At 33.6% G+C, this 27598-nt stretch overlaps 2 protein-coding genes across 3 annotated transcripts in view; one reads left to right on the forward strand and one right to left on the reverse strand.

Annotated features, from left to right (window-relative positions):
• The window catches only part of LOC132740503 (nonsense-mediated mRNA decay factor SMG8-like), a 29460-nt gene extending 20567 nt beyond the window's left edge, over positions 1 to 8893 (reverse strand). For both annotated transcript variants that reach the window (XM_060728417.1, XM_060728416.1), the window contains exons 1-4: positions 8799 to 8893; positions 5222 to 5342; positions 1593 to 1628; positions 515 to 634 (exon numbers count right to left, since the gene is read on the reverse strand). In XM_060728417.1, coding sequence (XP_060584400.1) covers positions 515 to 634; positions 1593 to 1628; positions 5222 to 5342; positions 8799 to 8851 — 330 coding nt within the window. In that variant the 5' untranslated portion in view covers positions 8852 to 8893. The remainder of the gene's footprint in view (positions 1 to 514; positions 635 to 1592; positions 1629 to 5221; positions 5343 to 8798) is intronic.
• Positions 8894 to 24960: 16067 nt separating this feature from the next.
• Positions 24961 to 27583, forward strand: LOC132740502 (putative uncharacterized protein DDB_G0291608; the record flags this gene model as incomplete). The annotated part of the gene is given in 1 exon segment (XM_060728415.1): positions 24961 to 27583. A coding segment is annotated over 1 exon segment (2623 nt), but the record flags the coding sequence as incomplete, so codon positions are not given.
• Positions 27584 to 27598: the final 15 nt, after the last annotated feature.

Here is a 27598-nt window from a genome sequence, read left to right on the forward strand (position 1 = left end):
TAGGGTTTTATGAAAAGAACAAGCTGAAACTTTGATTTCTGAAGAGTCATATACTGTTCTGGCCAAATCAAAAATAATCATATTCTGTGCATAAAACTATAATGTGCATTGTTGAAAAATGCCCTCTGCAAGTTTTTCTTACTATCATATTTCATCACTTTTTTAAGCAAGGGCTGCATTATAGTTCTAGACATGTTCTTTTGACAGGTCACCGGCTTTCATTTAGTATGTTTTGTGTGAATTTTAGTCATTCCTAGACATTTTATCAATTGATCAAAATTACCAATTTTTCAAAACTGTATCTATAATCTTATCATCTGAAAAATATACCATCATTGACTAGATTTATATCAATGACAGCTTTAACTATATGTATATGTACCAATTAAGCTTCTCCTTCTTCCGCCATTGAAAATATACATTTTTGTTACTTTTATTCACGGACTAAAAATAAAATTTTCTGTTTAAATATTCAACATTTTGCAATATATAAATAACCCAACCTTCAGCTTACCTTTACAGAGGCATCCTTAAGTCTCTGGCACACTGACGTCAATCTGTAAGAATCTAGTATACTGGTGAGATGTAGGTATACCACATTGCTGTCAATATCATAGTAACACTCTATGTCACCCTGTAAAATATGCCACCATAGAGCTCAATTTGTTTGCGAGAAATGATGCTCTTATAAAATCTTGGTTTGTAATATTTGAAAAAAAGAGGGGATCAAACTTCTTTTACTCGTCAAAATAAGAAAGAAATAAAAGAAATACAACACATCCACACCAGTGCAGGTTGAGTAATTTATAGTTATCTACTAGTTTCAGTTCTTAACAAACCTTCATCTAGATAAATATTTTACAAAATTTCGAGCTAAAGTATAAAAAAACATGGATGTATTTTATATTATATAAACATTTTTTTTTACTCATGTATAAGCATAACAAGAGCTGCCCCACAAGAAGTTGATTTATCTTATGACATAAAACTTCTCTTTTACTCTAACCCAGATCCTACATGTAATTAAAAAAAAAAAACAGAAATAAAAGAAAGTTTGCTCAAAATGTTAAAAATATTTCTACATTTAGCAATGTCTATGTCATTAAAAAATCTCATTATAGAAAAATGCTTTGTAAAAATTACTAAGTGCTAGACAGAAGACTAAATGGCCAGTTTTAAATGCATAACTTTGATAAAAAAAATCAGAAAAGGCAAACATTCTTTATATTTTCCTCAAAATGAATGAAAAAGGGAGGTAATTTTGAAGTGTTTAATTTTGAAGTGATATCTTCATAGTTTCTGAGAAAAAGGACCTTAAGAAATGGTTAATCAAACTGAAAAGGGGTAAACATTTGCAAATATTCATTTTAGGATTACCGGTATCTGCCTGTATGAAATTGCATTTTTTTATAACAAAATCATCTATACAAAGTTTGAAAAGCTTTCATAGTATCAAAAATAATCAACCTTAACACAAAATTAACCAGAATGCCAATTCTGACAAAAGAGTCATGACAATGGATCCACATTTTTTTCTTCAAAAAGAGGCGGTAAAAATTAAACTACCCAATATGAAACAAAAATATGCTTACTTGATTTATACTATCCTCAAGGTATCCCTCCACACCCTGCAAATATACATATACATTGTATTTTGAATAAAAAAGATTTTTTTTTAATTAAATACATGTACTGGTACCGTTGGCCTAGTGGTTAAGACGGCTTCAGATTAGGAGGTCCAAGGTTCAAGCCCCACCTTGAGCGTTAATTGAAGGATGAATCTTTCTCGTTCGGAAATGTCTGCTTGGTGAGCCACGAGGCAGTTAAATGAATGGTTACTGATTTCTATCCGCCTGGCATAGTGGTAGTTGGGAAGTACATGGTATACAATCAAAAGGTGTCTCATATTAAAGTCAGTTATTACTGACCCTTTCAGTAGGGGTGGCACTATGATAAACAAGACCCGTTTACACGTTACTCTTATTCTAGAAACTACAATAGAGATTTACTCTATAAATTGTTACATTGGACATGGCCATCTTTGAATAAGGAAGTTTACATCAACAGTCTAGAGGTTTATGTTTAAGGTAGTACACCCCTAATGGACACTATAAGGAACTGTAAAATTGACAACATAGGACAGTTATATGCCTTAAATCACCTGTATGCAAAATTTAAGCAAAATTTATCGTGTGGTTTATGAGTTATGGACATTTTTCTGAACTAAAACTTTGCCATTAGAAGGGCTTTTTTCAGAAATGAGGAAACTCTAAATAATTTATAATATCATCATTATGAAAAATGTTTTTAATATGTATAAAAATGTAACCATACCCCACCCACTTTTAACACTTATGTGAAAAAAACCTTTTTTTAAATATCCCTAAAATTTTCCACAATGAGGGGCAGTTTTCAAAGTTTGCATAAATTTTCTTAAATGTATATTGGTTGGTCTTGCAACATATTAAATACTTTTACCGTGTAGTTTTTATATTATTAAACTTTGAAAATATCTGGTATCATATTTGCTATTAAATTTGGCATTATTAATTTTAGTAAATAAATACCTATAAAAATTATGTAATTAAAATGAAACACTTTTTTCTTCCATTAATGATCTGAGAGAATGTTAAAAAGACAAGAGGGCCATGATGGCCCTGAAGTCGCTCACCTGTATGTAGGCCCCCCAACCCCCACCCCCACCCCAAACGTTGCAGGGCCAATTTAACCCAAGAGCTTTTATTTGCACAAACTTGGTAGACACCCATATGAAGATGTTTCATGCTAAACATCTAAGCTTTAGCTCATTGGGCTTTTTAAAAGAAGATTTTTCTTAAGTTTTTACTATACACATAAAGATAAAAACAATGACACCCCTGGGGCCGGGCCAGTTTTGACCCAAGGGCTTTTATTTGAACAAACTTGGTAGACACCCATAAGAAGATGTTTCATGCTTAATATCTAAACTCTAACTATTTGGGTTTTTTCAAAGAAGATTTTAAGTTTTTGCTATACACATATAAGGAAAATCAATGACCCCCGGCGCGGTGCCAATTTTGACCCCAGGTCTTTTATTTGAACAAACTTTGTAGACACTCACTAAAAGATGTTTCATGCTTAATATCTTAACTCTAGCTATTTGGGTTTTTTCAAAGAAGATTTTTTAAGTTTTTGATATACACATATAAGGAAAATCAATGACCCCCGGGGCGGTGCCAATTTTGACCCAAGGGCTTTTATTTGAACAAACTTGGTAGACACTTATTAGAACATGTTTGATGCTAAATATCTTAGCCGTAGCTCTTTGAGTTCTTTAAAAGAAGATTTTTTAAATTTTTACTATATGCATATAGGGAAAATCAATGACCCCCGGGGCGGGGCCAATTTTGACCCCAGGGCTTTTATTTGAACAAACTTGGTAGACACTTATTAGAACATGTTTCATGCTAAATATCTTAGCTCTAACTCTTTTGGTTCTTTAAAAGAAGATTTTTTAAGTTTTTACTATATGCATATAGGGAAAATCAATGACCCCCTGGGGCGGTGCCAATTTTGACCCCAGGGCTTTTATTTGAACAAACTTGGTAGACACTTATTTGGACATGTTTGATGCTCAATATCTTAGCTCTAGCTCTTTGAGTTCTTTAAAAGAAGATTTTTTAAATTTTTACTATATGCATATAGGGAAAGTCAATGACCCCCGGGGCGGGGCCAATTTTGACCCCAGGGCTTTTATTTGAACAAACTTGGTAGACACCCATTAGAACATGTTTCATGCTAAATATCTTAGCTCTAGCTCTTTGGGTTCTTTAAAAGAAGATTTTTTAATTTTTTACTATATGCATATAGGGAAAATCAATGACCCCCCGGGGCGGGGCCAATTTTGACCCCAGGGATTTTATTTGAACAAACTTGGTAGACACTCACTAGAAGATGTTTCATGCCAAATATCTAAGCTCTAGCTCATATGGTTTTTTAAAAGAAGATATTTAAAGTTTTTCCTTTTGGTTGCCATGGCAACCAGAGTTCTGCATGGAATTAAATTCTTTGAACAATTTTTAAAGGTGACCACCAAAGGAACATTCCTGTGAAGTTTGGATGAAATTGGCTTAGTGGTTTATGAGGAGATGTCATTTAAAGTAAAAGTTTACGGACGGACGACGGATAGACGCCGGACGGACGCCGGACGAAAAGCGATCACAAAAGCTCACCCTGTCACTTTGTGACAGGTGAGCTAAAAAAAAAAAAAAGAAAAAAAAAAGAAAGAAAAAAAAGTTGCCCCTTCTGGGGTTTGAACCCACGCCCCTCAGTTTCTATACACTTTACAGTGATTCTAGCCTATTTGAATACTCTTTAAAGTGGAGGTAGTGCATTAGGGGTGTACTACCTTAATACGTCAAGATTACTCAGCCACTAGTAGTTGGGTCAAATGAATGCATGGAACAACAGTCACTTTGATGATAGTGTAGGTGGGTTAGAATTGTCAATAATGGTTTAAAGGGTAATATAAAACACAACTTAATAAACTGCTTAATAAACTGTTTCAAGAATACAAATTGTACAATGTTGGATTCTTTAATGTTTTGATTAAGTTATCTAAACGTTTCTTATTGATTTTCAGTTTTTATGGGTTATTTTTGTTCTGTTGGGTTTTCAACGATTATTCACCTTATTCAACAGAGGCCTATAAAAGTCCTCTTCTTCCCAAACAAAATTTTCTTTAAAACCATGCAGTTTTCCCAAAAAATCTGAACTTGCACCAGCTTTTTTAAAATTTGTAATTTAAGAGATAATTTTCCCAAACTGAAGAGACTTAGGCTTCTTCCCAATTAAGTGAGAAGTACCACTGGTTTTATGTCGCACCAACACTGTAAAGGTCCAGCTTAATTGGTGGAGGAAGATATCAGGTGTCCCAGCATTAAAATTTCAGGCACTGACAGGCACTCAAGTAGAACCACCAACAGTCCATTATTCTAGCTTCATCACATAAAAACAATTTAAGTCCCTGGCAGCATTCAAACCTGCAGCAGTGCGGTCAAGGGTTAGTTGTTTGAAGTTAGAAATATTAACCACTAAGCCACAGACACCCTATTTCAAACAAACATTCAAGTTAAAAATTTGTTGAATAATAACAAAACATATAAATATTATAATATATCGGATGATACCTACAAGTAGTTGAAAAATAAATCTACAATCTTCAGCATATTTTATATTTTACCTTGAATATGTCGGCATCTAGAATTGGGTTGAATAAAGATGCCTTAGAAGTAGCTGTTTTGTACTGGCTCTTTCCAATGATGGACACAACACATACTTTATTGTCTTTAAACTGGCTTGGCCTGAAATAAATGTTTATTCATGCTTTCTTTGACAAAATGAATATATTTGAATGAATGCTAAATTTACATGATTATAATATTTTCTGATAACAGCATAAATTTTTATTTGCATATTATAAACACTTTGTATAATGTGCGTATGTACCCTAAGAACAGAAACACGTAAATAAAAATGTTGCATTAAAGACTATTATAAACTATGTGTGCGCATAAAAATGTATTGCTGTGCTTTGTTCTTTAAAAGACAAACTCCACGTGAATTAAAATAATGCAATCATCAAATCTCAATAAAGTAATGAACATAAACTTATACCCATCATGCCATGCAGTGTTTTTTTTTTCCTGTATTTTAATATAGCCCAATAAAGGTTGTTTCCCCTAGCTCAAAATAGGTATATTTTCCCCTACGAAAGCTAATATGCCCTGTGCACTTCTTCACCAAAACCATGACTTAACACAGTGTTTATTTTCAGTTTTGGGGGAAGGGGGTCAGTGCCCATTGGGTGGGGAAAAAAAGCGCGTAAATGCCAAAAAAGGGGAATTTTCAGTGTTATCAATATTCAATAAAAAGACTAAAAATACATGACTTTTTAACAATCCTATAAAATAAATAAAACAACTAATTGAAATTAGTTTACAACTTTATAAACTGAGTGACTTCAGTTCAGTTTGATTCTAGTTTGGGTTTATTTTTTTGACGGTGGGGAATTTTCGCAATTTCATGGGGAAAAATATATACTCCGAGAGGTGGGGAAAGGGGCCGAATATCGCCGAATATTTCGACCAAAAAAAACACTGCTTAACAGCATCAGACCTATTATATCAGCTAGAAGACAGAAAGCTGTCCTTATAGCATGTGCTATGTAGCCTACCATGCATGTTAAATTGCATTGAAATTGAATATTTTATAAAATGTGTGGGTAAATTCCATTCTCAGTTGTTGGAATTTGATTTTCCCCTTTTAGCTGAGCCTTTGAAAAGCTTTTTTAGCAACTCTAGCACTTCTTAGCACACACTCGTGGATCAGACCCTGACCACAGACACTTGGGGTGTGGAGCTCAAAACGCCTTAAAATTCAAATAAAACATATCCTGGACTGATGTATATTCGCAGTATTTGGTACATCCATGAGGAATAATGTGGAATAAAGATATATAATAAATTATACACATAATGTATGCTTACAATTGGCCTTTTTCAATTTCAAGTCAGTTCAAGTTTCACCAACTTACACTTGTATAAATTGCCAGTGATAACTTTAAATAATAAGCGTCTGTCATGACGGCCACAATATTGGAACTGTATGTTAATTCACGGACGACTACAATTACGTCACTGTAGGTCAAATCAGTTCAAGACAAAAATTCCAGTCACTATAAACTGAGAAAATATCAATTTTTCTGACAATTGTTGATTTTTTACACCTATTTCTTATTTACAGTATGTAAGAAGTAGTAAAAAACTAAAATAGTGAATGAATTTGATTTTCATCTCCCCTTATGACCCTCATTTCTGGAAAAAGATTTAAGTATGTAAAGTGCTTGCACATTGTAATCTAAGCATCAGACCTGGGGTAATCACTAATCGTAATCATCGATTTTTTAATTGATTACATGATTACAGTGTAATCATCATGTAATTGATTACCTTGCTCAAAATTGATTACATTAATTGTAATTAATCAATTACAGCTTAAATTCAGTCTGTAATTATGATTACAATTTGATTGATATTGATTACTTTCAGATTTTACATGAAACTATTGAAATTCAAATGATTTATTTCACATGTTACAGTTTAACTAAGGTAGTAAAATATCAAGTGGGACATTTTAAGACATCACTCACAATGAAGAAATAAGTTTTAATCCATACAGTTAACCAAATTCTAACTGAAAGATAGACATCATTGTTTGGCTGGTATTCTAACCAAAATGTCAAATCATTGGATTTATGATGTCTTTGAATTTCCTAAAGAAACATCTGGAAATGTGACAGTCCAGTGCAAATTGTGCCCTAAGAAGATAAATGGAAACACTAAGTCACATTCAAATTTCATTACCCACATAAAGGTATGTTAAATTTTGTTTCACATATTTTGGTTAAACCATGTTTTAAAAAGTTTCAAACAATGTAGATAACTTCTTTACTTTGTATTTTAGAGTTTATGTCAGATGCATATTACCATATTTTAATTATATGCAACAGTTATTTTGTAAGGTGATAGACAAAGTGTCTATATTATAATGGATACTGTTGTACCATTGAAGTGTTTGTAAAAAAACTGATAATTTCTTTGTAAAGTCTATTGTGTCTTTGAATTCCCATATAAAAATTTATTGTTTTCACACCTGTTTTAACACCTGTTTACAGTATACTGTACAATTGACACTTTCAAAAAATTCTGTTGCAGAGAGTTCATTATGAAACCTACACCAAGAAGACTGAGGACCATTCCTGCATTATTGGCCCCTGTAGAGAGTTTGTTTAGTGTTGCGGGTAAAATTTTCCGTCCTGATAGATGCAGTCTGACTGATAGGCGGTTTCATGAACTTATGATGCTAAAGTGCAATGCTAAAATATGATAAAGTGATGTGACAGTAACTAAAAGTGTGTTAAAATGATAACTGTTGATGAGCTGGAAATCCTTTGTGTATATAATGTTTATATTAAATAGCATTAAGACACTTTTGTTTATAGTTATACATGGAATGTAATCAATTATCAATCAATTACTTTCTCAAAGTAATTGTAATTTAATTGATTACAGAGGCAAGTCTGAGTAATCAATTGTAATCAATTACAATAAAATCTGAAAGTAATTGTAATTTAATCAATTACTGATCAGTGTAATCATCCCCAGGTCTGCTAAGCATGTGATTACATCTTAAAGTATGATGTTGACATAAAAGTATGCAAATTTATATACAATGCGATTTTAGATACATCAACAATATATATAGAGGGGATTTAATAGAAACCCATAGGATACTAAATGGAAAATATTCAATCAATTCAGAAAGATTTTTCAAGAAGTCTAACGTGTCAGACACTAAAGTATGAAGTTTACAAATCAACTCTAAACAAAGGACTTTTACTGCAAAATAACTTTTCTCCATTAGAATTGCTAAACAGAGGAACAAATTGCCAGAATTTCTGGCAGAAAGGGTTGTTTTGGCACTATCCGTTGATACCTTCGAAACCAGACAAGAGTAGACCACCACTGGAATGATATGAACAGATATGGGACTCAAGAAGCAACGCCTACTATCTAACTCACATCCAAGATGCAAATGTAAATAATTTGTCTACTTTCACTTTTAAATTTAACAATTCGTCAAATGAATTTTAACATTTCAACTCAACCAGGTGAAAGAATGTTTTTGACTGTTAAAACACGCACTGTTACTGCTTGTTATAATAGGTAACAAACGTGTTAAATCACTTTAAAACTTACACAAAATCGTGTTTTACTGGAAAAGAATTTGTTGTGGCTTCCACTGCCGACATTTTACCATGATAAAATCCGTGCCACTTATCTAAAACCCGGCACTTCTGTGGCCGTCCACTACCTAATTGGACTCGGCCCGGTGAATTTTCGTACTATTAGTTCTATAGTAAATCAGTCAAATTTGAGGTTTAATTCTGGATTCCATTGTTCTTGATGAATTATAAACTGTCTTCAACTTAAAACATTAACACTGTCTAAGTCAAATGATGCCCAAAATATAATAGGTTAGCCATCTACTTTTTTCAGAAATCTTCATTCTGTTGTAACACTGTTTAAATTCACCACATTAAAAACTCCTGACAGCTGGTGGGTAGTACATCTTTAATCCTTCCACCAACAAATGAGTTCCTGGAGAATACACAAAAAACAACTTTTAAAGTCATCATATAACACACAAAAACTACACACATGCAATAAATACACTTTAATTATGACCAATCTAACTAGAGATGACTTAAATTGGGCCATTTCATAATTTTAAAGAACTACTTTCTAGACTACAATGGGTTCGGTCTAATTCCGTACCGGGTTGAGACCAATTGTAAAAAAATCAGATATATCGATAGTATGTAATTTTGGGGAAAAAATGTTATATTATAAATTAATGTTCAATAATATGAAATTAGGCAAAGCCTATGAACGGGGAAGTCGTTAAAAAATACTTTCATTCTTTCCGTTTTAAAGGTGTCATTCGATATTACATACACCGCTTCCGTTTTCACTCGGAACACTCGACGATTATTACTAATCCGAAAAGTTGAGATTTGTTCCGTTATCGGAATACCCCGCCTATTATCATTGACATACATTGTAAATGGCGGCGCCCGACTAGAACTGACACTGAAAATTTTATTGATAGGTATAGAATTCTATATATTTTTTAAATGTTTTTTATTTGATTTTCGTGTAGTCTATAGCCGGGCAAGCCAAAGCCCGGATCCGCTTTGCGGGCCCGGTCTTTGACTTCCCCGTATAATATGAAAAAGGCAAAGCCTCAAGCGAGCTCGATGTACTTTTTACGTGAAATAGTATGAAATAATCGCTCATTTTTATTTCAAATGCAGTGACGAGTGCGTGTGACGTCACACGTACTGTGTTAAATATGGCTCCGCCCCTGTCGTGAAATGAATAACGAGTTTTGAAAACGTTTATAAAACTATGTTTATTTTATTTCACTCTATAATTTTTCAAGCGAAATAAAGATTATTTAAAGTGAAATAAATGTAAAACTTAAAACGTTTGCGACATTAAAATAGCGTACTTGATTTGTTTGTTTTGCACGCGTTGTTTGGCGCTACATTGTGACGTCACGTAAACAATACTTTAAACGTCTGTACAGCGTTAACAACTGAATAAAAGGTATTGGTGTTCGAATTCATTTTCTTAGTTAGACCATTTTCTTTCATTCTAGATAGTTTTCACAACAAAATTCGACAAAAAAAATGTTTTTATTTATCAGATTTCAAACAAAATGGCGCCTTCGATTTTCATTTTTTATACACAGCTTCCGTTATGCTGGTTCCCTGTCCAATTATGGTTCCCATAGACGTGCGCGGGTGACCAGTCTACATGCACATCCGTTTTCAGCCAGAATTCCTCAGTTTTTATCGTTATCTTTAAATTCGAAAGGTTGCGATGTGTCCAATTCGGTACTTTGGACGAAAGTTTTCAAAACCATCACTTAGCAGGTACTCGCGTTACCGTAAAGCTCGCTTTGCGAGCAGGCCCTTCGGGCCAGCTCGTCGAGCTCGCTAATAACGATATCTATGTATAATGGCACATAAAGCTTAACAAATAAGTACTTTTTTCATTTGTGCGGATTTCAGAATGTTTGGCAATTATCAGAATTTAGCACTTCATTTATAAACGTGAAGTAGTAATTAAACTTTAGGCTCTTTTTCGTCTTCTATACAAAACACTTAATCACTTTCACTGTACTAAATTTCAAATTGCAAAAAGAAAAGCTTGAGATTTATTTATTTATTTATATGTGTTAATTTACCTTTAAATTAATATATACACTGATTTGAAATTGATCACCAAACTAAGCTACATATGTAGTTATCTTAAATTTATCCTTTCAGTGGTTTTAGATATCGATTTTAAAATAATTATGACAAATGGCAGAAATTAAAATAGGGAGTAAAATCGCACTACATGTACAATGTAATTGTTTCAAAAGTATGCCTTTCACTCGTTGTTTGGGTATCATAATTAAGTGTTTTATAAGTGAATGCATTACTTCACATCAAACGGTACACGGAGAAATGACATCTCATGGAAACAACTGCAATTATTCTGTAACGACAGTTATTTCCTTTGCATGGTAAATGATTACAACTCTTGGCAATTATTGATATGACCGTACATATATGTATACGAGAGCTATTTGGAAAGTCCACGGGTGTTTGTTTTCAAATATATTTGCAATTTATTTTTTTCAAATAAACTAATTTAAAAGTTAAGCATAATTCTACATATTTACAAATTGAATACTATATGATACGATATAGAAATATAGAACAAATAAGTATATATACATACCAACAGATGTTTACCTTACAGGACTGGTACAAGTTACGATGTAACCTTCAAAAAAAATATCTGTCATATGTTGCGGTTCGGGTCGGAATATCTGTCCCGAGGGACCCACCAATGGGCGGATTCCCGAGTGACAGATATTCCGAACATAATATGTTAGATATTTTTGTGCATATTCTACCATATTCCAAACTCTTTACCTTAATATAACAATTTTCTATGGAAATTTATGTCATTACACCCGTAACTATTTTCTTACAACAGCATATGAAATTACAACATCATTCATAATGGTAAAATCACGTCATCCTAAGCGTGCAATTATCTCAAACACAGAAGAAAAAAACACAGATGAAATACATATAGATTTAATCAGAGCTTAGACACACACATATATATATATATATATATATCAATATGAACATATAAAGTGATGTCTGAATAAACAATGAAATATACTATGCAATCAGTCTAACGGTAAGACAAATCATCAACTTGAACAGATATAATTATGACTTATTTCAGACCAAAGGAAATATAGAATTAAATGAACACAGATCAAAAATCGCACATAACAGAAAATAACATAAAATAAAAGTCGAACTGTCTTTAATTAAACATAAATTAAACAAAAATAAGAAAGTCTTACTGACTTTATAAAAACAAGCAAACAAAAAATAAAATGGGTTGGGAGGGAGAGGCGAAAAAAGATCTGTATCAACCAATATCGTGTCTAAGAACTGTAAAGACCGCAATAAGTTGACTGAATTTATAACAACGCGTAGGAATACAACTAAATCAATGACCCAAAAATACAAATACCTTAAGAATGACCCAACAGATTAACCAATAAAAATTTCTGTATTGTATCGGTAATTAATAGATTTTAGATAAATCAAAAGTACTCTAAATTATCGCAAACACAGAAAAAACACAGATGAAATAAATATAGATTTAATTAATCAGAGCTTAGACACACACACATATAATATATATCAAATGAACACTAAAGCGATGTCTGAATAAACAATGAAATATACTATGCAATCAGTCTAACGGTAAGACAAATCATCAACTTGAACAGATATAATTATGACTTATTTCAGACCAATGAAAATATAGAATTAAATGAACACAGATCAAAAATCGCCCAACCCAGGCCAAAAATAAAGCAAAAGCAAACAACACAAAATGATTTACAAACTTACATACAAAGGCATCAAAATTCTGTAGACCTATCGAAAGAAAACAGTAAACATATATACATGTGGTTATATCAAGAATTCAACATATAAATTAAGCAAATATATAAATTAAGTTTACACAAAATACATATGTACATTATACAAAAGCAATTGAATACAAATTATAGCACAGTAAAGTCACCCTTTTAGGTACTTACCACAGGTTCTCGATACTCTGAGAAGTTAATTCCTTCTCAAGAAATCAAGCCATACAGGTAACATGACTACTGTTACACAGTACTAGATCCAATGAAATATGATTACTATTTCAAAAGGTTGTCACCAACACAATTTACAAAGGAAACATATTCTAGAACACATTTGTAAATATATAATTCTACAAACTCGAACTATATTTCCATGAACACCAATCACAAAATAACATCCTACTATGAAAAATAAATATATTACATAGCAAATTTACCCTTAAGAACATGAGACACTGTATTAATAAAAACAGATTTGAGCACAGCATCTCCTCCAGAATTAAGATGTAAACCTTTATCCCTAACTGCAAACAATTCTCGCCTATATAGGGAGACCAAACCTATAAAAAGGTCTGTAGGAAGCTACAAATTGACATTTTTTTGCGTTTGCAAAGCTCCTGTAAACCCTTATTGACCTCCTTGACTTTACAATGGGAAATATCATAATCACAAGGTCTAGGAAGGATACTTGAAAAAATTAAATGTGTTTGAGAAAAAAGATCTGTATCAACCAATATCGTGTCTAAGAACTGTAAAGACCGCGATAAGTTGACTGAATTTATAACAACGCGTAGGAATACAACTAAATCAATGACCCGAAAAATACAAATACCTTAAGAATGACCAAACAGAATAACCAATAAAAATTTCTGTATTGTATCGGTAATTAATAGATTTTAGATAAATCAAAAATACTCTACATTGTGCAGAACGAGAATCATCTGGCACCCAATACCCATGCCAGAATTGCGGCATGGTTTAAAACTGACAGTGTGATATGCAAGACTATGACGTTAAATATATCACCATTTTCCCACATACATTGTAGTCTCCACCAACATGCACACACATTTCGTGTTGTTTTATCCACTGACTGTTTCTTAATAGCATTTTGATTCAAAATCAAGTACATGTACTGTATTATGAATGACAGCTTCTTCACAATATAGCTATTGACGATCCTGGAAAGGAATTTCACGGAACTAAGATTTTAACTGAGGAAACTGAGACCAAAACAGGGAAGTATCTCATATACTTTCCGTACCAGTTATTCACAATTTTAAGTTTTTAATTCACCCGAGCAAAATTTTATCATTCCCCTTGCATGTGTTCGGTGTTTTATCAAGTACGGTATATAATTTTACAGCTGCTCGCAATTCAATATTGATTGTTGCCGCCGAAAATTTTGGATATAATATGAATTCACAGACATATTTATTCAAATGCCTGTATTCGGAAAATACTCTCAAGTCTATTAGACGGTCCGTATTACCTTCATCGTCGGATACCAACGGCCGCATTAATTAACATGTTATGCTTAAGAAATAATATATCCCAAACAGTGATTTTATCGCTCAATAACATCACTGTTTGGAGTTCGGATGCGAGGAATTATATCACGAGGGCGTAGCCCGAGCGATATAATGATGCGCATCCGAACGACAAACAGTGAGGTTATCAAGCGATAAAATCAATGCTTTGGATATATTATTTCGATTCTAACACGACATTAACAAATAAATGTTGCGGTACATGATAGTTAAGCAAAATTCCGTCTGATTTGTTTCCAAACTTATTTTCAGCGCGTCGGATTTTTAGTGGTTACGTCACGTGTATAATGATACGTCACATGTCTAAATATAGAACGTCAAACTGTGCATCTGTTGCATAATAACACACACTTTCTGTTCTTCTATGTTCAATAGGGAAAAATGCGGGTCGTGTTAGAATACATATTGATCAACCGTGGGTATCCGACGATGTATTTACTTCAGACGAGCCTAACAGCGCTAGACCGGTCTCTTGTAAAACGCATGACCAATTCGGGTACTGTTTTTTTTTTGTTGGCTTAAGTGGGATTTTATAAATTTACTCAAAAAGTTGTACTTCTGGAATCCCCTATCATATTTTCATAAATTTATTTCAATCATGATTCTCGTTAACTATGCAAAATTTAAACAATTCCTTGCACATCTTTTCCTTAGGTGCCTTATAAAATAGCACTACATGTACTTGGCTTTGTGAAATTTTATAATTAGCTGGAGAATGACTTTGAAGCAACATCAAATGTAGGCCTACCACTTCTGTGACAGAGCTATGAATTTTTCATACAATCTACAAAAGAAATTGACTTAGGTGATCCATTATATTTTTTTTACTTATATACAATACAATACAATACAATACAGTTTATTTGCTTTAAACATTACAACAACTTTTCTAGCATAATAATAGAGAGGTAACATAGTTAATAGCAACAATATGCAAAACATAAAATGATATCAAATTTGTGTCAGCGGAGGGATATTTGTTATATAATATTTATATATTATGACAAAATATATAAATCTTGATTTGATATTTTTTGTGATTAAACACATTGGGTTTCGGCGGTGTGAGGGTTAAATCAATCCCAACTTTTCGACCCTGTATGTCAGTCTTCGGATAAGGACTTTCGCCACATCAGCGTTGTTTGTGCCTTGTGGAGGCAGTTAAAAGTCGCCCGTATACATTCAATCAGATATTACATATTTTCGACCCTTAAAGATCGTTTAGCACGATAAGCCGGTGCTAGGGGTCGTGGGCGGTAGTTTGCACTTTACAGTGCCGTCCATGAACATACTTTAATACACTTGTTACTATATATAGTAACAAAATTGCCTATGATTTCAACTGATTATGAGTGTCACGTGACCTATTATGAGTTTGCGGCCCGGGGCCGAGAACTAGTTATCAGCCCGCAGAACATGTGCACGTGCAGAAACTGAAACAATGACGTCACTTTTAACGTCATCAAACAGTTAACTGTAAAAGTGAAAGTAGGTTGTCAGCACGAATCGCTTTATTTTTATTATGAGACCTTAAGCGTATTTCGTACAAACACATTTTGTTACTATTGAATCTTGAAGAAATAATACGACAAATTCATTCCGAAAAAAAAAATAAAATAAAACTTGCTTCTTGGTTCTACTGCTTTGCACACTCAAACAGAAAATATCTCAGTAGATCTACAGAACAGTAGAAGAGTAGACAAGAATTTCAACGAAAGAACTTCAAAGTCTATTTGTTTTGATTATGTTTTTGTTATTTTTTGTTGTTGTTTTTTTTAAATGCTACTATTAGATCTACCAAGTGTATTAAAGACATTAATGCACGTCAGCGTAGGGCCGGAAGGTGATAATCGGCCCTGAATGAATAATGGCCCTCGGGCTAAAGCCCTCGGGTCCATTATTCATTTTGCGGGCCGATTATCACCTTCCGGCCCTCTCCTGCCGTGTATTAACCTCTTATTATCAAACCGAGCCTGCAACACTTTCAATTTTGCCGTTTCTGCCTATCTTTAGGGGTTCATATTTTCTCTAGTTTATTTATGAATCATAACCGAGATGTTCCGATTGGGGGTTAATTAAACATTAATATAGCACGGGTTCCGTGAAATATTTGAGTGTCTAACACTTTTCTATTAATGTATCTTATCATTATCTATAATGCTATTGTATAACACTGCATGTACAGCGCACAAATCTCCTGAATGTATAAAAAAAAAGAAAAAGAAGAGACCACCGAGACGTTCCAATTGAGGGTTAAACATTAATATAGCACGGGTTCCGTGAAATATTTGAGTGTCTTACACTTTTCTATTAATGTATCTTATCATTATCTATAATGCTATTGTATTACGATACATGTACAGCCCACAAATCTCCACAATGTATAAAAAAAAGAAAAAGAAGAAACCACATCGCCATACCTTATCGATCTCTTATATGTAACACCGACACTTTGATGTCCGTTTTCTGTCATCTTCGCAATAAAAATCATTTTCCTGATCATTTTTCGCACATTAATTCAACAGTAAGTAATGAATCTATATATTATTTTTTGTGGGGGATCCTAATAAACGTGAAAAATAATTTGTAGATTATTATTAGCCGATATGGCTAGATAGATAAAGGAATATGGCTTGTTCGAAAAGTTTGATACTTGGACTTTATGCTGTCGTAAAATTTGTTAGTATATTTTAATCGTAAAATTTGTTAGTATATTTTAACAACTTTTATATTTATTTTTAGTTAAGTTAAATGTTTTGTTTATCATAGAAGAGAGGCTTTAATTAATAATGTTTCTTTTTTTATAAATATATGATATAGTATCGATCGTATGTGTAACTGCAACAGTAAGACTTTCCAATAAGATGTTTAAAAATATTTGGTTACGATAGTTTACTTAAAAGCAACTATGGTAAATTTTGTAGTAAATTCTAGAACTAGTAAAAACTGAGCTATACAGTTTTAAAATGGAAATAAAAAATAAATAAATGCTGAATTAACAATGCAAAGATCGTGAGTATTTAAGTTTAAAAATAAATTATTTATTAATAGCCCGGTTTCAGCAAAATGAACGATTTAATGTCGATTCTCTACACGTTGATGTTAACCATACTTTAAGGCACATTGTCTAATTTTTCATTCTGTAGAAAGGGCATTTTTATTTTACATTTTTGTTTAGAGCACGTGATATGTTAATCACCTGCACCCAATTGTATAAACGTTGGTTAACTTTAACCACTGGGTTAAATCCATGGTTTGGTTAACTTCTGGGTTAAACTTTGGTTAACCAATTGTATAAAATTTTGGTTAAATTTAACCAGCGTAAATTTCTGGTTAAATTAACCCACGTATAGGAGGTGGGTTTAATTTTAACCAAATGTTAACCAGAAATAAAATGGCTGCCGTTTGTACGCTTCGTCTCAACTTTTGTTCATTTTTGCTTAGAAATAGACTATTATCGGTTGTATATGATGGCAACGATATTTCTTTAAGTTGCGTAGTGACGGGAAACGGAAACAAACTTTTCCAGAGCCGGAAATAAACAGTTTTAAAAATCAGCTGTCAGTGTCGATAATTCGGATAAGTCATGATACAAAATGTCATTTTAAACCGATTAAATGAAGATCATGCTTAGGTTAATACTGAGGATAAACTTGAAGGACAATTATAAATAAAATTACGAAGTCATTCTGGACCAGTACGCAGCGGGAGATCCCTGGAAAGACAAACATGAGGCTGTATACTTTGTGATTTGATCAGTAAATCTTAATTCGATCAACACATATGTGTGCGTTTTCGTGTAATTGTCAATGACAACATGAATTATTAAAGATTTACAGACTGACAGGATATATCACATTAGAGAATTCTCTTGCTGAACTCATCATGATGAAGAAGGTATGATAATGCACTTAACTTTTTGTGCTACAGTCAGTTAAACAGTTTGCATGACTTTTTGTGTTTTTGTTGTGTTTTGTGTATAAAACCATTATCTGATAGTGATATGAAAATTGGCAAAACAAAGGAACGAAGTCATATAAAAGAATATATTTTGTTCATTCCGTATTTCATGCACTGTTCTGCTTTTTAACAATTATTATTCCTAAACCAAAAAGTCAAGATTGCTCTGTCGTCAGGCCTTGATATCTTGTTGTCATGTCACTAGCCAAACAAGTCAATAGGCAGGTTGTTTCGCAGTGTGTGGCACCATGACACAATGTCACTTGGCTCAACTGGAAAAATTAGCTTATTGAGGCTTAAATCTGCTTTGTTGCTGGCGACAACGACTCAATTAAGCCATGCGATAACACGTACAGTAAGAAGCCATTCCCTCGTTATAAGCCAAGAGACATGGGGACAATGTGCCACAGTCTGGCATGTTTTGTAGCACCCAGGAAAAAAAGGCGATAAACAACAATGCAACATGCAAAAGTGTAACATATCAGCCACCATAGTAGAAAGAGGTCAAAATATGCAAAAAGTCCTTAAGCTGCGGTCTCACTTACTCCCGGCAGAGCCCAGGACCATCCCGGTAAGTTACCGGGATGATCCGGGGTGAAATTATTGTTGCGGTCACACTTACAGAGCAGAGCTAAGGATAAAGCCGGCAAAGCTATTCTTCCCGGATCATTCCGAACCACCCCAGTGATATTAAATATTTTATTCTATCCGGGGTCGAATGTTCCCGGATCATCCAGGACGTTGCCGGCAGAGTTACGGTTGTACCCCAGTTGCCTACCGGGGCTCTGCCAGGATGTTAGTGAGACTGTAGCTTTACTGCGTTAGTCATACAGTAGAAATATGGTGAAATATGGTGATGATACTGAAAAATCAAACATCAGTTGACTTGTTCACAACTGTCATAAAAAATATTACTAAAAACTTGAATTTTACTTTTCTTAAAATCCTAGGACAATGTACATTTTGCTAAGCTGGTGTCCTTAAAATATTTTGGCTCATCTTGTGTAAAATTAGTCAAAAAGTTTTTTAATGTGTATTAAATAGTTTCCAGATACATTGACAATTATTTTAGCTCTATCAAGCAGATTCCAAAATGAAAATACTGTAAAACATATAATCATGCTTATTTTTCCCAATCTTTAAAAAAGTTCCTAATCAAACTGAAATTTGGAATATCCAATGCAATAAAGTTAGTTATTGATTAAGTTCATTCCGGTATCATTACAGACAGTCACATATGTGTCACAGTGTGTTGTTGTTTTTTTGGTAGAGTACAATAATTTTTTTTCAATAATTTAGGAAGATTTCCCTGTTGAAAAAATTGCTTTATCCTAATTTTATCAGCAAAATTTCCAAAATGATGACTGAGGCAATTTGTCTTCTCATCAAAGGTTGATAAAGGGCTTGTTTCTTTCTAGTAGCCGGGAAAAGAAACAATGTCATCTTCTGATGAAAATCAAACTGTTTTTATTTAGTTTTTAAAGAAAGTTATACAGGCTTCATGATCATGAATTAACACACAAGTCATATATTATAAAGTTATTTTATCAACCTTTTAACTTTCAACTTTTAAAATGTCCCAAAATAGCCTCAATGTTTTCCAATAAAGGTCTTTTCTCAAATTAACTAAATTTAGGCTCATATATTTTATAACCACACTGACACATTCTTCAGAATTTAACAGAACAACAGGATATTTGTTCTCACTTATAAAGTATTGAAAATATTTTGGATAGGAAGCTGCTTTAGGTCTGATTTAATGTGACACAATATAGTACAGGATGGGTAAAATGCAATTCTTAACATTAATATTTTTATTCTATGTGTACTCAAACAGAAATACATTTTGATTTTACAATTACATGTACTTTTGTCCATTTCTTTTATTATTATTATATTGAATTAAAATGCTTTGTCTCTAAAATACTTCTTCTTTACACAATTAAATATAAACTATGAAAGTAAATATATTTATGATTGAACTCAGATGAATGAAAGCATTATTAAAGCATATTTAGCATTATACCTTGAAAATGGCCATGTTGAGATATTCAATATCTCATCCCCATTGTTACTCTTGATATTTCTTAGATGGGGAGGGAGGGGGTTAATAAATAAGCATTAAATAGGGGGAGGGAGAGAGAGATTTAGACCATTATTCCATTGTTCAATGAGGATGTTTTTATTTATTAAATATTTTATTCAGACTTTCAATGTAGATGAAAATATTTTACAAAATTATAATATCTTAACAATAGATAGAACTCTAGAAAACATATTTGGACACTTTTTCATTTTTAACCAGTTATAGACTATGCACTTATTAAACTATATATAACTTATTGTTTATGGTAACAGTCATACACTATTCATTACATTATGTATATATATTGAGACCCTGGTTTACCTACTTCAATGACATATAGCCTATTCCTAAAGGTACTGGACTAGTATAATGTTGGCCAGTGACAGGTTCCAATCATTCATTAAGTGTTAAGTATTTTTATTTACAAGATCCATGTATAAGTAATAAATATATAAGATCTAAGAATTCCTAAACAACATCAATAAAAATAATTCAAAATTGAAGTACTAGAGGTAAATTAAAAATCACTTTTGATTGTTTATAAATTAATTAATTATGGTAAATTCAAGATGACATTTTTTTAATAATTATTTTTAATTTAGTTTCTCCTCTGTTTAGTAAATTTACTGCTGGGAACCAAGTCAATTTTGCATTTGAGTGTTGTGACTAGTGAGAATTAAAGTTAAAACATGTTGAATGTTTAAAATAAAGGATGTCAGCCATACAGTCACAAGAAAGCAAAATGATGTTTTCATTTATGTGTTTTTCATATATTTTGTTCGTTTGTTTTGTTGTTGTTTTGTTTTTTATTTTTATTTATTATTTTTTTAGTGGGGGGGGGGGGGGTAATTAGCAATAAGTAGACTTTTATTTTATTATTTATTTTGCTATAATATGGTAAACTTTCAGTATTTTAAAAGCTCTTCTATCATGAAACATAGCTTTGGCAAATGCAACAAGATTTTCCCAAGTGATTGATATGGTATTTAGTAACTGAAACAGAAGATTCATATATTATATAGTGAAACTACAGAGAGTAGTTTGGGGCAAAATCATTAAAAAATTGCATCTGCTGTTACACAAAATATTTTGGGTTCGAACGTTTTAGGTACGAATCTGATAGAAAATATATGCGTCAATACTTCTGCATTGAGTGGGTCTTGTATGAAATTAGTTACATTCTAATCATTTTCTGTCCCAGTTGACGGATGATTTTGATTTATAACATTATATCAACGAATATTTGCTCATTTGCAGTACATTTTAATTTGTAAACAAAGCCCATAGCAACCATGCAAGTTATTCGTACCTAAACACCAGTTCCGAGGTCATAAACAAGTTCATCCTACGTAAAAGTTATATTCTGTACATTTGTTTAATGATAATATGTCACTAGTGTGGTGACAATTAATATTTTAATTGAAAATTTGAACCGATTTTAACTCTACTATCAAAATTTTTGATTGTAATAAAGATGGGAGCGTAAACCATGTGTCAATTTTGACATATTCCGCGAAAACAACATAACCGGATATAGAATTTATTGCATGTTGGGATTAGTATTGGTTAGTTTAACCAGCGGTTAATTTTAACCATTTTGGTTAGTTAACCTTTTGGTTATCCCGGTTTATACAAGAGACTAACCAAATTGGTTAGTTAACCAAAGTTGGTTAAATTTAACCCACGGTTAGCGTTTAACCCAGGGTTAATTTAACCAACGTTTATACAATTGGGTGCTGAAGAAAATAATGCTGAATATGGAGTATTTGCGGTAAAAGTAGCAACATGGTATTTTGACTTCCATTCAAAGTACTAAGTAATTATAACTTTACTAACATTCAAAGTGCAATAGAAGCACCAGATGGCTAAGTTATATTGCCTAACAGATACCATTTTGGAACCGGTATCAGAACACCAAAATAAAAAAAAAGCTTTTGGGAAATCAAGATAACAAAATTGGCTTAATGGGCCTTTAAGAAGTTATAAAATTGAATTATTATGCCATTAGTTATCAACATACCGGTATAGACAAATTTTGGATAAGATAGTGAATTTATGAATTCGATATGTCGAAATATGGATTTATGATTTTATATATTTAAATCAGGGGGTCTCTATCGTTTTCAGCAGATATATACAAAAAATACAGACTAAAATTGATTTAATACAAAAGGCAATAAACGAGACATTCATTATAAATAATACGCAATGTTATAGATTATTTGAACTCTTGAATAAAACCATTGCTTCTTATATTGCTTCACAATTGTTTCAGTTGTGCCTAGATGTTGGTGATGCACAATTTACTCACACCGGCATAGTGTCACGTGATCCGTTTCGACAACCTCCATTTTACCCTGAGCCAGTTGGTATATTTACAAACCACCTGAGTTTCCCCGACAATGCCATTGGTTTTACTGAAAGCAGACAGGTCACTCGTCGCTCTTCCCGTCCAGATAGGTACAGAAACTATGGTTCACGCGGGAAAAGATCGGCTATAGACTACCAGGAAGTACGCAATGACTTCCCAACAAAGCATGCAGTGAGATATGAACAAGCAAGAGTGAAACGTCAAGCTCCGATGTACCAGACTTGGGATTTCCACCCTTCTTCAATAGCTAGAACAAAGGCAGCTGATAAACTTGCACTGACTGTGCGCCAACGTATCGAACAAAATCCTTCTATAATAAAGTCGGCCACAGAATTGTCAAACAATCAAAATAACGTACCGATCAACGCACCAGCTAGTAATGCTTTCGGGCAATTAACGACAGACCAAGTAAATGCTGGCATGAACGAACAATTGCCTTTTTCTCATTTTAACGCAATTTTAAAGCAAAATAATCTAGCTCTTGATCCAAAAGACTTCAAAGTTACCAAGGATACGAAAGCTATAAATGTTGCTCGAGATATTCAACACAAGAAACCAACGGCTGATTTAAGAAGTTCGAAGATAGGAAATAAAAGCGTTGTTAATAGGAAGTTGAAGATTAAAAATACACGCCAAACAACCGGTCCACCATACAGTAACACGCCTAGCCCACCAACAGCCAATCAATTACAATATGACCTTACCTTCGCAGCAGCAGCATTATTGAATGGTGACTCGAGTTTCGATGCTTTGATATCAAATGATGTAAATAGCAAAACTCAGCCACACAGTCAAAACAAGCGTTTAGGTACTGTGAACAAAGTGGCATCAAGTAAACAACAAAATAATAACCAAGGAATGATACATAACTTACAAAAACTTAACAATATCATTGACCGAGCAGCACAAATGCTGATGAAGAAACGTAAGGAGAAGAATTCGAAAGATACTTTATTGAAAACATCGATGACGGGAAGGCCAACGACTGTCAAACCAAAGGTTAAAAGGCCACGCATTCAGACAAGTGTTAAGCCGAACCAGAATGCCAAACATACAGTTTCATCCGTTAGCCAAGGAAATATCGTCCAAAAACAGTCTACTAAGGGAGCTAATTCAGTACCACAATCTGGGACACTTAATGCACAGCAAAGTCTACAGTCAATGTATCCACAATTCTATGACTTACAGGCCCAATTATTCCAGGACCCTGTGCTACAACAAGATCAAGTACAAACGCAACACCTGATGGAAAATCTTTTGCAACAGATCCAGAATAAAGGAATACCGTCAACACAACAATTCCAGCAAGACATGTTAAGTTTGATGGCAAGTCAAAAACAATCAGAACCAACGCAAAATGTGCAAGAGAGGCAACAACAGGTAAATCAACACGGTATTTTAAACACCAAAAATTCTAAATCTTTACAAGGTACACAACAAGTAAATGACCAACAATTCCAAAAGCATCCGCATCAAACGCAAACATCAAGGAACGGCAAACAATTGCCAAAAGGACCATCACTTCAACAAAGTCATCAAAGAATATCTGCATCACTTAAACAAAATAAATTACCCCAAAATAAAACAGTAAATGCTCAACATCAACCAAATAGACAGAGATTGAATCAACAACCGTATCATACATTATCGACTAATAGTCAAATACTTCAGCAAGAACAGCAGACTTTTCAGAAGCAAATGTTGAATGCTCAAAACCACCAAAATCCTCGACCAGTACCTCGAAAAAATCCATCTAATCAACAAATGTTGAATAATCAAAACCAAGCAACACCAGGACAATTACCTTTAAATTATCAAATGCAACAAGAGATGTTGAGTATTCAAAATCAGCCAACACCCCGGCCATTGTCTCCTATTTATCAACAACAACAGCAAATGTTGAATAATCAAAATCAACCGACACCTGGACCATTGCCCCCAAATTATCAGCAGCAACAACAAATGTTGAATAATCAAAATCAACCGACACCTGGACCCTTATCCCCAAATTATCAGCAGCAACAACAAATGTTGAATAATCAAAATCAACCGACACCTGGACCATTATCTCACAATTATCAACAGCAACAACAACAACAATTGTTGAATAATCAAAACCAGCCAACACCCGGACCATTATCCCCAAATTATCAGCAGCAACAACAAATGTTGAATAATCAAAATCAACCGACACCTGGACCATTATCTCACAATTATCAACAGCAACAACAACAACAATTATTGAATAATCAAAACCAGCCAACACCCGTACCATTATCCCAAATTATCAGCAGCAACAACAAATGTTGAATAATCAAAATCAACCGACACCTGGACCATTATCCCCAAATTATCAGCAGCAACAACAAATGTTGAATAATCAAAATCAACCGACACCTGGACCATTATCTCACAATTATCAACAGCAACAACAACAACAATTGTTGAACAATCAAAACCAACCAACACCTCGGCCGTTATCTCAAAATTACCAACAGCAACAACAATTGTTGAACAATCAAAATCAGCCAACCCCTGGACCATTATCTCAAAATTACCAACAGCAACAACAATTGTTGAACAATCAAAACCAACCAACACCTGGACCATTATCTCAAAATTACCAACAGCAACAACAATTGTTGAACAATCAAAATCAGCCAACCCCTGGACCGTTATCTCAAAATTACCAACAGAAACAACAATTGTTGAATAATCAAAATCAGCCAACCCCTGGACCATTTTCTCAAAATTACCAACAGCAACAACAATTGTTGAATAATCAAAATCAACCAACACCTGGACCATTATCTCAAAATTACCAACAGCAACAACAATTGTTGAATAATCAAAATCAGCCAACCCCTGGACCGTTATCTCAAAATTACCAACAGAAACAACAATTGTTGAACAATCAAAACCAACCAACACCTCGGCCATTATCTCAAAATTATCAACAGCAACAACAAATTTTGAGTAATCAAAATCAACCGACACCTGGACCATTATCTGCAAATTACCAACAGCAACAACAATTGTTTAATAATCAAAACCAGCCAATACCCGGACCATTATCTCCAAATTATCAACAACAACAACAAATGTTAAACAATCAAAATCAACCAACACCTAGACCATTATCTCCAAATTATCAACAACAACAAATGTTGAATAATCAAAATCAACCGACACCTGGACCATTATCTCTTAATTATCAACAACAACAACAATTGTTAAATAATCAAAATCTGCCTACCCCTGGACCATTTCCCCCAAATTATCAACAGAAACAACAAATTTTGAGTAATCAAAATCAACCAACACCTAGACCATTATCTTCAAATTATCAACAGCAACAACAATTGTTAAACAATCAAAATCAACCAACACATAGACCATTATCTTCAAATTATCAACAGCAACAACAATTGTTGAATAATCAGAACCAAGCAACGCACATGAATCGACCGAAATTACAGCAACAATTTCTACAGAATAAACAACATCACCAACAACAACTAAACCCTACACAAGGGCGAAACTCACAATCTAATAAATCGCAACTGTCGCCATCAAAACAAAATCAAAATCCAAATACAAAACACGCACAACAACGCACGAATCAGAAATCAATGTTGTCTCAATCACAAACTATTCTATCTCATCAAAATATGCAACAACCGCATCGACAAACGTTTAGCTCCCACACAGTACAGACACCTCTACCACAGATACCAACTTTAGCATCCGCATCAAAACCAGTAAAGTCCAATGCTGTTCGAGGAATACCTTTATCAATTGATGGACCTGGGTTATCAGCTTTTAACCATGTCCCATCTACAAAAAGACAACCACAGGCAAAGGGTACATTGAAAAAGACGCCAACTCCCTTCCCGTCTAGAAAAGTGAACAGTCGAAAAAACGGACAAAGACGAAGAATTCCACATGAACGATACATAATGTACAGATCAACTACCACATCATCTCCAAGGCATTCTGAGAGAAGGAGACAAAGAAATCATGGCAAACGTATTTCTCGCCCTTCAAAAGAAGTAACAACTGTTCCTTCAACAAATAATTTCCCTAAACGTCCTCTGAAGCCCATGCGTTTGTGGAACTCATCTCCTAATACTTCTGCTGGAAATCCGGTATGGAGACAACCGCTGGAGCAGATACAGAGAACACAATCCTCTCATCCAACACCAATTGTTCCAAGTCCACCAAATACACCGTCAACACGAGGATCTGTCAACGGTGGGAGCTATATTAAGAATTGGTTTCATCCTAGGAAATTTGGTAACTCTCACGGCAATCCACATGAATCTGTACAAACAAGTTATTCCGAAACGGGTAACAGTATTAAGTCACAAACCAAAAATAACAAACAGACGGGTTCAGTCGGAAGGCAACGTACACGATCCGAACAAATAATATCTCAACAAACCAGGAACGGGCGTCGGCCTGGTATTAGATTATTGTCAAAAGACACACAACAGTCTAAAGATCTACCTAAAAGAAAGAAACAACCATACATGAATAATGGTCATTACAGTTTTAAAACTACAGCCAAACCTTCAATAACGCCTACTTCAGCTCTGCCCGCCCAGAAATCTATGGGATCAGCTGCAAATTTGCATAATAATGCATGGAACAAGCCGAATTCTGCTACAACAGTACCGCCAATTTATTCTACAGGCAATACTTGGAACCAGTATCCTGAAAAAGAACGACTATTTTCAGCAACAGCAGACGCTTTCAAACTTGCCCCAGGAACTGTGAATTTGAGTTTAAACGCACATCTAAATAAGAGTAATGTCCAAAATAACGTTTCAAATCAGTCGACTGTAAGCGATGTGAAGAAAAATAAAACAATTTCAATAACGCAACATATAAAAACGTCTAACAATGCATCTCAAGGAAGACATAACCATGCGCATGCGCCAATCAACTTTAATGTTTTCTTAGAAGTAAAACCTACACCAAAGCCACAACGAAATGCGTCACAAG

Source organism: Ruditapes philippinarum, unplaced genomic scaffold, assembly GCF_026571515.1.
Source record: "Ruditapes philippinarum isolate M1 unplaced genomic scaffold, ASM2657151v2 ctg6935_1_1_1_1, whole genome shotgun sequence".
NCBI lineage: Eukaryota > Metazoa > Mollusca > Bivalvia > Venerida > Veneridae > Ruditapes > Ruditapes philippinarum.